The sequence below is a fragment of the Panulirus ornatus genome, chromosome 17 (assembly GCF_036320965.1).
Source record: "Panulirus ornatus isolate Po-2019 chromosome 17, ASM3632096v1, whole genome shotgun sequence".
NCBI lineage: Eukaryota > Metazoa > Arthropoda > Malacostraca > Decapoda > Palinuridae > Panulirus > Panulirus ornatus.
Window position 1 is genome coordinate 17,394,781 of NC_092240.1, and position 13,106 is coordinate 17,407,886.

General features: G+C 45.2%; 1 protein-coding gene across 3 annotated transcripts in view; it reads left to right on the plus strand.

Annotated features, from left to right (window-relative positions):
- The window catches only part of LOC139754585 (parathyroid hormone/parathyroid hormone-related peptide receptor-like), a 187,014-nt gene that overhangs the window by 140,232 nt on the left and 33,676 nt on the right, over window positions 1-13,106 (plus strand). For all 3 annotated transcript variants that reach the window (XM_071671990.1, XM_071671991.1, XM_071671992.1), the window contains 2 exons: window positions 5,791-5,923; window positions 11,540-11,656. In XM_071671990.1, the coding sequence (XP_071528091.1) occupies window positions 5,791-5,923; window positions 11,540-11,656 (250 nt within the window). The remainder of the gene's footprint in view (window positions 1-5,790; window positions 5,924-11,539; window positions 11,657-13,106) is intronic.

The window sequence follows — 13,106 nt, forward strand, 5'->3', positions numbered from 1 at the left end:
TCAAAACACCCTCTTCTGCTCTCTCAACCACGCTCTTTTTATTTCCACACATCTCTCTTACCCTTACGTTACTTACTCGATCAAACCACCTCACACCACACATTGTCCTCAAACATCTCATTTCCAGCACATCCATCCTCCTGCGCACGACTCTATCCATAGCCCACGCCTCGCAACCATACAACATTGTTGGAACCACTATTCCTTCAAACATACCCATATATATATATATATATTGCATCATTTGACAGTAAAGACACTAAGATATGTATGTTTTACCATATGGTAGTGACGAAACTAAGATATATGTGTCCCATATCATTTAACAGAGAAGACATTATTAAGGTCTCTCTCTCATCGACCCTGTATCAATCACGTGCCCCGGGGCAGACAGGGCCAGGCCGACGTGTCATGGCCATGCGAGGTATGTCTTGGGCTGTGGGGTCGACGGACCATAAACCTTGGCCAAGTGCACCATTAACGTCACATACAGTGTGTCAGCGTGTGTGGCGGAGTGGGCAAGAGGGCTGTATCGAGCATGTCTGGAACTGAGCCCGAAACCCCAAGCTCGGTACATCAGGGTCCGCTGGCGAGAACTATTTTGATTTAGGAAATTCGTTTTCTTCAGGGTAACTACCCACAACAGGATTTCCATTATCCTCTAAACTGGAATTTCCCACATATCTTTCTCGGTATATTTAATGGTAGATTATGAATTCTTTATCTTTCTGTCACTCACATGTCTATACAAAGTTATACTTTACGAGTATTAGTGGTTAAATACGAGACCTCATGATCGATTTACAAGTTCTCAGGACCGAGAACCCTCAGCATTTAACACCAGCCCTTACTGTACATTCCCAGCTCTGGATATCGATAACGAGCTCTCAGCACCCACCCACAGCCGCTGAGCAACGACCCCAACCTCTCAGCGTTGCGACCACCCTCACGGTGCCTGGAAACACCTTCTCACGTTTCGTGTGACCTTCCAGCCTGTAGTGACACCTCTCATTCCTTCGTGTTGTCCATCAGCTCCTCGGACGCTCTCTCACCACAACCACCACATGGCACGGTACAGGCCATCAGCGCTTTGTTCTGCCTCACATACGACCAACCAGCACCAGGAGCAGGCTGCTCGTGCCGGGCATGACCTACCAGTAGCCAGTCCTCTGTAATACTGAGTGCCTGGGAACAGAGAGACTGTCCACAGCGTCAGGTCCAACATGAGAGGATCTGGCAGCCTAAACTTCATCTAGTACCACAACAGACAAAGGACTAGAGCCCAAACAATCATAATTAGATCACATTATAATGCTCCTCAGGCTACCATGAAGTGATAACTAGTTAAGGTATATCACAATACCTACAAAATCAGAACATAAAAATCCTTTCTTCCCGTATGTTTGATGGATAAAATGACCTAAGTACTGAAGCACCAAGGACTGATAACGCAGATACTTACTTCTCATACTCCATCTCTACACGAGAAGAGAATATCGACTGACACAACAAACATCTGATACACACGTTGGCAGAGAGGAAGGCAAGATAGATTTCAGTAATAAATAAATAAAAAAAAAACTTTTTTGTGTGTTCAGAATCCCGCCACAACACGTGCGGAGGAGATATTCTATATATCATTATCTCTGGGTTTCGTCTGCACAAGGCTGATGATATACAGAGTATTTGGTGCTAATGTTTCTAATACAAGACATGACACCCTACCACCAGCCACACAGGTCTCCCCACACCTCACTAGTCCGTCCGTCCTCAACATTACCTTGTCGCTGGTACTTTACCTCTCACGCTTCGCCAACCTTTTAACTCTCCACTACCGTCAACCTGCCCGTCTTTCCTCACCACCAGTCTGCTCCTCCCTCCCGAGTCCTCTCTCCGTCGTCGCCCACCACCACCACCACCACAACCACTCGTAACCCTTCCCTGGCCAATCCTATCAACGCCTCTCCTCCCATCCAAAAAATGTAAAATCCAGCGTCGCGCGGAAGACTGGCCAGTTTCAGTAACTTGCCTTCTTGATAAAGTGGCACACTACCTGCTGCACCTGTCGGGGTAGAACTCTGGTCGGTCAATAGACCTATTTATGAAGCCAACACAAACGAAATTAGACACTCAGCAAACTCTGTCCAATTTCCTGTTTTTTGCGCGCCTCTTTTTAGTACTTCCACAAACTAATTCTAACGCTGTTAAAAACTGGTTGATTGTTTGGCAGGATGCGGGAGGGAAATTGTATTTCATGAGCAGTGTTCCGCTCTCCTGGGTCTGGGGTGAGGAGGCTGGGCGGCCGAGACTGACTCACGGGAGCAACAGAAGCAATCGGCTGGGGTCACCGTGCACCTCACCCCAGCCAGACCTGGGGGGTTGTTGACGACTAGCTGCTGGGGATGGCGTCTTGCCTGGCCTCATATGTTATCTCGCACTACATGTCTGATTGCCTGTCTATCTGTCTTCCCTCGTGTGTGTGTGTGTGTGTGTGTGTGTGTGTCTGTGTGTGTCTGTGTGTGTGTGTGTGTGTGTGTGTGTGTCAGATTAGATAATGCAGCAAGGGCCCCTTGTATTGCTGTTGTAGCCACGGTATAAATCTTGCGGTGTAAGCTTAACCTTTAAGGACTATTAACGTCGAGATAAAGGTTCCCCACAAGCCTCGTTTAAATGTCCCACACAGGGCAAGTGTTTAAATGTCCCACAAAGGGCAGGTGTTTAAATGTCCCACAAAGGGCAGGTGTTTAAACGTATCTGGTCTGCCGGTTTCTCAATGAAGTGATGGGGAATTTCAACACCCCAAACATGCGAGGTTTTAAAGGCCCTGAACATGCCGGGGTTTGAATCTCCTTAACATGCCAGGATTTAAATGTCCCACATATGCCGGAGGCTAAATTCATCACACATGCTACAGTGTACATTTTCCAGACATACCGGAGTCTAAATGTCCTACACACTCTAGGCTTTAAATGTCCCAGACATGCTGGGATTTAAATGTCCCAGACATGCTAGTGTTTAAATACTCCACACATGCTGGAGTAAGCATACTCTGGACACGCTGAAGTTTAAATGTCCTAGACATACTGAGGTTTAAATGTCCAGACATACCGAGGTTTAAATGCCCCGTACATGCTGGGGTTTAAAGGTGAGAAAAGTAGGACAGTCTTGTCGAGGATGTATACGTTCTTAAGCCTTCATCATTCCGCCACTCCTGCTTGGAAGCAAAGGATGATGGGGTTGTGTATACATGTACACTCTCCTCCTACTGAAGACATCAACAAACAAGAAAATGAAAATATAAACAATTTCCTACATCGCTACGCGCCTGCCGCTCCTCACGTTACTTCACCTCTGAAAAAAAACAAAATCAATGAGGAAATACAAAATATTGCAATATGCAGGTGTGCACCAGGCACACGTGCAGCCTCCATTGCACTTTGGTATTGAAAGGAAATCAAACTGATGAGAATTCTGGAGTCATGAGTGTCCTTAAACCCTGCAGTGAATGGAACCACATTAAGTAATTAAATGAAATCGAGGTAACTTCTCAAATACCTGCACGCCCAATTTGGCGCCACACTATGAATATCATGATACGTACCAGGGTTGTGCCTGGCCACGACAGATATGTTGTGAAGGCTTTGTCTGTACGGTGTGTGGCTTGATAACTTAGGAACACGGTGAGGCGAGGCCAAGCTTCGCGATAAGGGAGTTTGGTGGTACTGCTCAGAGACAAGGTTAGCTCCAGCTAGCAACACCATCAACCTTAAGGTGACCTTAAACACTACAGGATCAACAGGTCTTCTGCTCCTCTACACACACACACACACACACATACACACACACACACACACACACACATACATACACGCACACACACACACACACACACATGAAGCGAACATACGAGTAAAGTTGCAGGGGAAAAAAATGTATTCAGAAGCTTCGAGCTTTACAATGTAGATCACGCCGTTGTCATTGGCTTGAAATGCACAGTTGAGGGAGGTGTTGTCTCGGAGGAAGAGAGAACTTACTTCAAACTATCTGCCATGTCAACAGTTATGGTCCTTAACGTCGTATTTACTTTTTGAAAAGGTATAATCATACACAGTTCATTCATAAATATGTTCATACGTCACGACAGGATAACTTAAGATTCGACTTTATCTTGTAAAGTATCAGTGTTCCCCTCACGAACCCTGGCGAGACACAACTCGGGTCATTCCCAGTATCCCTCTGAGTGTACAGCGAGGGTGTCTAGTACCTACCTACCAGTACTTACGACGAGACTGTTACGATGGCAGGGCTAGAGCGAACTGCCCACTGCACGAGAGAGAGAGAGAGAGAGAGAGAGAGAGAGAGAGAGAGAGAGAGAGAGAGAGAGAGAGAGAGAGAGAGAGAGAGAGAGGGAGAATTCAGGTCAAATTAAACCTAGTCAGTACTACGATGTCTCCCCCCCCCCGTGAAAACTACGACTTTACCTCTTGAGAGGACTTAACCCCCTTGATTCCAATGACAAGCCGTGAGTAATCCACGGTAGAATCATTATAGTTGAGAGGTTAATCGTTGTACTCATGGAAGGGTGGGAGGGGGAGAACTTACTGTACTGAAGGAGGTAAGTCGAAGGGTTCAAGGAGTTAGGCCAAACCGGCTGCAGCGTGAGTAAACCAGAATACATAAAACTGTAAGTAAAACACGTAAGTATCAATATTGTGGGACGTTCAGCAGTCGTGCAACCATCAAAGATTTTCACAGAAATAGCCTCGCTGAGGCTTACGAATTAATCCTTTCATTTGCCTGTACAGAGGCGCTCTTCAGAGCTGCATTTTACATTCCTCTTCAGGAAACACTAGAAGCACCGGTATTGACTCCGGCCCACACGATGCAATTACCATAACGTTTTCCACTTTATCCTCCCACTTATCCTGCGAGATTATTGACCATAATATTGATCTGGTTATTCCAAGGCAGCGCGCCTCTTGCGACTGCTCTGTGCACTACAGACAGCGCCTCTCACGGCAACCATATACAATACAGCTTACAACATAATGTTTATATTCGGCAGTGCAGCAAAAGGCTGCTTTACTGTTTTATTAAAAACTGACCAAACTCGGCGACGCTGGGAGACCTGAATTTGCATACAGAAAAGTTGTTATACATTTATTCATAAAGTTATATCATACTGCATACATGCAACGCTGTCTTCAGCTAACGTGAACTTGGCTCGGTTGAAAGAAACTGTTTCAGTGGGTTCTGACTGTACGTACACCACGCACGCACGCACGGTACGTGCGCTCTAACCTTCCTCTCCTGGGGGGTCATCTGATATGTGCCGGTGTCCCTGGCATATTCATAGCGCACCCCATGCTCATCCTGTGAGCGGTAGCGCAAAAGGATTACAGAGGGTTGCGTGTGGGTCAGTGCAACGGAACAATCTTGGGGAGCCTGTGAGGGTCCTACATGTAAGAAGTGTGTAATACCTCGCCAGCTGCCAACGTCAACTCTGTTTATATGTATGTATGTATGTACAGGGGTTGAGCTATAACAAGGAGCATACACAGTTATGATATTTCACGTTACTTTTCATCAGCAGATAGTGTCTGCACGTCTCGTATCTGTTTCTTTATTTAGGTTGTGTCGTGTGTCCTTCATTGGTCATGTCATTCGTATCCGTGTCATTTGTTCGCATAATACGTCCTTCTGTCATGTCTTCCACCGTCAGGTGTTTCTGTAAAGGTCATGCGCGTCATGACTGGTGTACTGAGCAGTGTCACTTGCCCGTGCCAACAGGAGGAGGCGTCGGTGTGGTCGGAGGCGGTGCTGGCCACTTTCAGCGGGGAGGAAGGACGAGCCAAGTGGCGGAGCTGTTGCCAAGCGGCCGTCCACTGCTGCGACCATATGCTGGCCGCCACCTGGCCTCCCGGTGAGCCTGTCTTCCTTACCTCCTAGCCTCCCAGCGTGTCTCCCTTAACCCCCTGGCCTCACGGCGAGTCTCCCGTACCTCCTGGCCTGGCAGTGAGTGTCCCATTCCTATTGGCCTCGCGGTAAGTGCCCTTGGCTCACGGTAAGTACCTCTGAATCGTTGTAAGAAGTATCCTGACTTCCCAGTAAGTACCTCCCGATCCTTAGCTACATTAAAGTTATGGATTTTGTAAAGCGGTGATTACAACCAGCTGGTTATTCCTCGCTGTTCAGCATGAACAAGATATCTAGGACCGTAAAATGATTAATATAGAATTATACAGATACAGTCATAACGAATTTTACGTTTGGCCACTCAAAGAATTTTACATTTGGCCTTCCTTTAAAAGATACCTAAGAACTTAAACTTATTTCTATGTAATTATGTATCTTGCTTATCTTGAAAAATGAAATCAGTCTCGTTACACTGATATCATCGTTTAGCATTTTAACACAACTGATATTTCTTGCACTGTTATGGTATGATTCATATGTGATTCTGAGACTCGTACATTTTGAAGCATTCCGTCAGTAGGTGTTCCCAGGTAACACTGCAGGGGCTGGTGCCCAGTACAGGGGGCAGTGTCCTCCCCATTAAGGAGGGGGGCGTGCGTCAACACAGTACACATCGATCCTCAACTGACACAGATTTGTCTCCAGCTGGCAAGTCCTGTCGAAAGAATTAGGTCAAACTCCATTTCTTTATCCTCTGTAGTTTATTAGTCTTTTGGGCCTCCAAGTCCCATCTAGCCTTCCAATAATATCTAACATAATTATGTAACCTTCTTAGAAAAAAAAAAACAGCTGTATAATTCTCGTATATGGATCACCAGATAATTACCAGATAGCACGGAGTTAACCTCCGCGTCCGCTACTTCAACACCAACATGTCCAGAACACCAGCAGGCGTCCACACTCTGAGTGAACTCTTACGAGCCAGCCAGTCTTGGATGCTCTGAAGCAGTGGGTGTGCTGGGACGCAGTGTAATGTGGCTGTGAGAGCACTCCGAGCACCGAAGTAGATTGCATCTTTCTATTCGTGGAATCATTCCATTTATCTAAGTGCATCCTGAATACCAAATAGTTCTGTTGTTAATATGGATGACTCTTTCGTTAGTTTTGTTAAATGAGATTCTTCTTGTTTACTACATAAAGCTAAACCTACAACCTCGTTGCATTTTGAGCCGCCGGTAAATACATTAATCCTGTCTGCATACAAAGTTGCATGCTGAAGATAATTACTTTTTGTTCTAACATAAGCAACGTTATTTTTTTTGTTGTTTTCATCCAGTCTCTGGAAAGTTCGATATCAGGAACCTCCTAGGGAGGGAACCAAGCAAAACTTATTTCCTGAACTGAGTTTACGTCCAAACCACACTCAATGCTTATTTATATTCTTACATTAAAACGTTTACAGAACATTGGATGTTGATCAAGTACCTCATTTTATATATTTAGAGTCAGACGGTGTGCGCTAAAGACTAAAGAGATACGTGGAGTAAAGTTCCTCGCATCTTAAATCGATACGAAGCTCACCAGAATCTGCATACAGACTTTCAGCTTCAGACAAAACCCTGGCCACATGTTCCCAAGCCTCAGTTAAGTCCCAACCCTCACACGTTCCCAAGCCTCAGGTAAGTCCCCAATCCTTGCCACATGTTCCCAAGCCTCAGGTAAGTCCCCAACCCTGGCCTCAGGTAAGTCCCTAACCCTGGCCACATAATCCCAAGCCTCAGGTAAGTCCCCAACCCTCACACATGTTCCCAAGCCTCAGGTAAGTCCCCAACCCTGGCCTCAGGTAAGTCCCTAACCCTGGCTACATGATCCCAAGCCTAAGGTAAGTCCCCAACCCTCACACATGTTCCCAAGCCTCAGGTAAGTCCCCAACCCTGGCCACATGATCCTAAGCCTCAGGTAAGTCCCCAACCCTCGCCACATGATCCCCAGTCTCTGGTCAGCAGCCTGGCTAGGTAGCTCCATGGTCAGCGTTGAACACAAAGCCTCGCCCACAGCCCTCACTTACTGCTCCCTGGTGGACGTCTGAGCCGGTCTGATCTAAGCACAAAACCATACATTCACTCGCTCAGGCTAACACGCACTCACACACGCTTACCTCACAATTCAATGGTGCTCAAACATTGCCTATGCTAGCATCACTGCACAGTATGTATGTATATATATATATATATATATATATATATATATATATATATATATATATATATATATATATATATATATTTATATATATATATAGGTTGTAAGGAGGAGGGTAGATGTGTTGGAAATGAGATGTTTGAAGACAATATGTGGTGTGAGGTGGTCTGATCGAGTAGGTAAAGAAAGGGTGAGAGATGTGTGGTAATAAAAAGAGTGTGGTTGAGAGAGCAGAAGAGGGTGTTTTGAAATGGTTTGGTCACATGGAGAGAATGAGTGAGGAAAGATTGACCAAGAGGATACATTTGTCAGAGGTGGAGGGAACGAGGAGAAGTGAGAGACCAAACTGGAGGTGGAAGGATGAAGTGAAAAAGATTTTGAGCGATCGATGCGTGAACATGCAGGAGGGTGAAAGGCGTGCAAGGAATAGAGTGAATTGGAACAATGTGGTATACCGGGGTAGACGCGCTGACAATGGATTGAACCAGGGCATGTGAAGCGTCTGGGGAAACCATGGAGAGTTTTGTGGGGGCCTGGATGTGGAAAGGGAGCTGTGGTTTCGGTGCATTACACATGACAGCTAGAGACTGAGCGTGGACGAGTGTGGCCTTTGTTGTCCTTTCCTGGTGCTACCTCGCGCGCACGCGGAGGATGGGGGTGTCATTTCATGTGTGGCGGGGTGGCGACGAGAATGGATGAAGGCAGCATGTATGAATATGTGCATGTGTATATATGTATATGTCTGTATGCATATGTATGTATACGTTGAAATGTATAGGTATGTATATGTGCGTGTGTGGGCTTTTATGTATATACATGTATATGTGGGTGGTTTGGGCCATTCTTTCGCGGGAGACAGCGACAAAGTACAAAAAAAAAGAATATATATATATATATATATATATATATATATATATATATATATATATATATATATATATTCTTATGAGTCCACGGGGAAAATGAAACATTTAACGTGTTTCATTTTCCCCGTGGACTCAGGAATATACTTGATCACGCGCAAAATTGTGATCCTTTCCAAAAGATATATATATATATATATATATATATATATATATATATATATATATATATATATATATACATGTCACTTAGCTCTAGTCTCTACATTAATTTTACCTAAATACATCTATAGCATATCTACAAGAGATAATTAATCATCTAACATTATCCACCATCCACAGGACAACCCTAGTGTGTTACGGTGCAAAGAGAGGTGGGGTACAGCCTCTCTCTCTCTCTCTCTCTCTCTCTCTCTCTCTCTCTCTCTCTCTCTCTCTCTCCTAATATTATGTAACCCAATCTAACTTGACCTATTCTGACCTGACCTAACATAGCCACTCCCGAGGATAAGCAGGTGTGTGATACCTCCTTTCTATCCTGGAAATGACTATTCCTCCGTAATTAATGCAAGTCTGGTTTCAACGGGTCATAATATGCAAACGTGGAGCGTATTGCTATTATGCCATGAACCACAAGTCAGTATAGTGCTACACCAAGGGTATCTGAGAGTATAAAGTAGTTAAGTATATAACTTACATGAGTTCCATCTTAAACTTCTAAGTACAGTGATTCAGAAATTCTAAACATATTCTAAGGCCTTATGAGCGACTTACCCTGACTGTGTTCATCATAAGACCACGAGCATGCCTTGGATGGGCATTCTAGTCGACATAACATATACCTAAATGTCTGCTGGCGTCAGCGGGAGACGGAGGGAGATGTAAGTACAGTCTACCTGGAACACTGTGACACAACAAAATATTGAGAGGATCTTGGATGTGCGTAACTTTTCCTGACCTCTTAGAGAATCAGGTACAAAAGTTAAGAAGACAGTGTCTTCCCGGATGGGTCCAATGAATTTCGAAAAGATCAATACGATTCGTGTTCTCTCGGTAGGGTTGGCAAGCATGAGTGCGAGACACACTTCCTCATGATCATGGCGGGCCTCATTTATTGTTATTTCTATCCAAATATGAAATCAGTGTAACATTTTTATGGCAAATGACAGGAAATATCACCAGCAATCCATGCGTTACAATACCGTGAAAGCAGAGCGACCAGTGTTGAGGCTTGACCAAGGGGCATTTCTGAAAATGCTTCGTTCGTGGTGTTATAATGTTTCACGCTAGAGTGATGAGATACTTTTTATTTTCTACCGTGTGTACGCACAATCATAGTGGAAGTAAATCATCCATTATATTCCCGTATACAATGACGTTACGTCGTTTTATAATCCAACTAAACACTACTGCATCAACCTACACCAACTATAATACAACAGACGAGCGATACTATGGGTAGCAGCCTTTCTGTCACCACCACACCTTCTAGACGTGGTCTGCACCTCAGCCACCTTGCTTCTGTAAAAGCTTTTTACCCATAGCACACAATCGGCCGCGCCAGCAGGACCATCTCGCCGAGAGAATTCTTTTTCCAGGATGTCCAGACTCCTTTTCAGGTTGGAATTGAATTTGCTTGAAATGCGTACGGTCCGATGTTTTGCACTCAGTCAGACAGCTATGGGAGGGATGAAGTCTCACGTGAGAAGGAAGTAAATGTATTTATTTTCCGCCGGTGATATGATAATGAAATGAGAACAACTAAAATACTGACACACTGTAGATGAGGTAGCTTGGCGCGGAAGAGTCTACGAGCGCAGCTGTGCTAACATACACTACACCTCAGCCTCTACGAACTATTGTTATGAACAAGTGACAGATCACCGACGACTGCAGGGCAGTGCTGACTAGACCACAAGGATACACCCACCCACGAGCAGCCGCCGTACAGGTGAGGAACATGGTGACCACCTGTTAATCATGGAGAAAGACAGACTCTCAGGCAAGAGACCAAGAACACTGCTTGTCAAACGTCAACCGACACAAAACGATTGTTTCCTAGACAACAAGAGCCACAACCCTTCAAACAGCCACAAAATGCGGCAACATGGCAAATGATCCGTCATCTGACACCAGCGTATCACGGACACGACCCAGAAAAGTTCCATCAAGCTGGTGTCTTGGGTCATGATGACCATACCTTCCATGGTGCCACTCTCGTCTCCTTCATGACCTTCTGGGTTTAGTCCAGAGCACCGGGAACCGTCGAACCCATCATAAAGGGGTCTTGAAGAGCGACGGTTCGACCCTTGGGGTATGATAGTCCGACCTTTGACCTTACCCTACCATCATAGCCAAGGGTCGTACCGTCGAGTTTAAGGGTAGTAATATCGAACTCAAGGTTGCACTGAAGATCTTAACCTAATTTGTCTCTGTCTTTCTTTCTAGTGACATTAGCGACTGACACCGTGGCATGAGCATGAGGAAGAAGGTATTGTGACAACATATCGTCCTCCTCCGTCTTGCTGGGAAGGTAACAGTGTCTTGTCTCGTTACAGGATACTGTCCTAACACGTGGGACGGCTGGCAGTGCTGGTTCGCCTCGCCTCCCGACACCCAGGCCCAAAGACCTTGTCCTTCCTACATCTACCATGGCAAAGTGCCCTCATGTACAAGTAAGTTCCCTCCGTTCTCTACCACATCCACCACCGCAAGGTGCCCTCTTATGCCACTAAGCTCCTCCCGTCATGTAACGGTAGGTTCCTCCCGTCCTCTACCACATGACATACCCTCCTGTAACGGTAGGTTCCTCCCGTTCTCTACCACATGACATACCCTCCTGTAACGGTAGGTTCCTCCCGTCCTCTACCACATGACATACCCTCCTGTAACGGTAGGTTCCTCCCGTCCTCTACCACATCCACCACGTCAAGGAGTTCCCTTCTTCTGACAAGCTGTGCCCTCTTCTGCCGTCCTCCAAAGAAAACCACTCCTCCACACCAGTATGTTCCTGCCCGCCTCTCTCCTCCGTGTGCTGTGGTAACGACCTCTCCTCTTCCAAGTTATTAGCATTCTCCTCCACACCATAACCAGCAACCTTCTAACGCCCATAAGATTCTCACGGTCCCTTTATTTTTTTTTTTTTTTTTTACAAATACTACAGTAATTCTCTGGCCAGAGTAAAAGTATCCATAAAACAGTAATATTGAAGCCTGACGTCACAAAAGGCAAGATACTGTGTGTGTGCGCAAAGCAAAATCTGGAATTCCATGAATGTATGACAGTTGAAGCTTTAAGATCGTATAAAACTAATTAACATCACACACACACACACACACACACACACACATCACGTGCTGTCAATGGATTGTACCAACGAATGTGAAGCGTCTGGGGTAAACCATGGAAAGGTCTGTGGAGCCTGGATGTGGAAAGGGAGCTGTGGTTTTGGTGCATTACACATGACAGCTAGACAATGTGTGAAAAAATGTGGCCTTTTTTGTCTTTTCCTGGCGTTACCTCGCTGGAGGGGGGGGGGGGGGGGGTGCTATTTCATGTGTGGCGGGTTGGCGACGAGAGTGGATGAAGGCAGCAAGTACATATGTGTACATATGTTTATGAACACGTTGAAATGTATATGTATGTATATGTGCGTGTATGGGAGTTTATGTATATATTTGTGTATGTGGGTGGTTGGGCCATTTCTTCGTGTTTCCTTGCGCTACCTCGCTGACGAGGGAAACAGCGATTAAGTATAATAAAATAAAAATGAATCACATAATACCTTCCAACAGCCAGGATTCGTACGAATGGGTTTTCACTTTATATATAAAAATCAAATCTTAACATAAAAACACTAAGACCGTATCCCAGTCTTGAGTGATTTTAATGTAAACAAAACTGCACATCTGGCAAGGAGTCCAGATGCCAGTTGATTTACTACTTTGTTAATCATTATACATTCTAAAGTTCTATTTGTGTGAACAGGGTGGTTGGCTTTAAGTAATAAACAATGACTGGAAGTCTTAAACTCGCGATGGTATTTTTCAAACTAATGAGGAAGACTTAGGGGAAAAGTGATGGAGGAAGGGAAGACATGCATAGTGATTTGGCTGTAAGGCATCA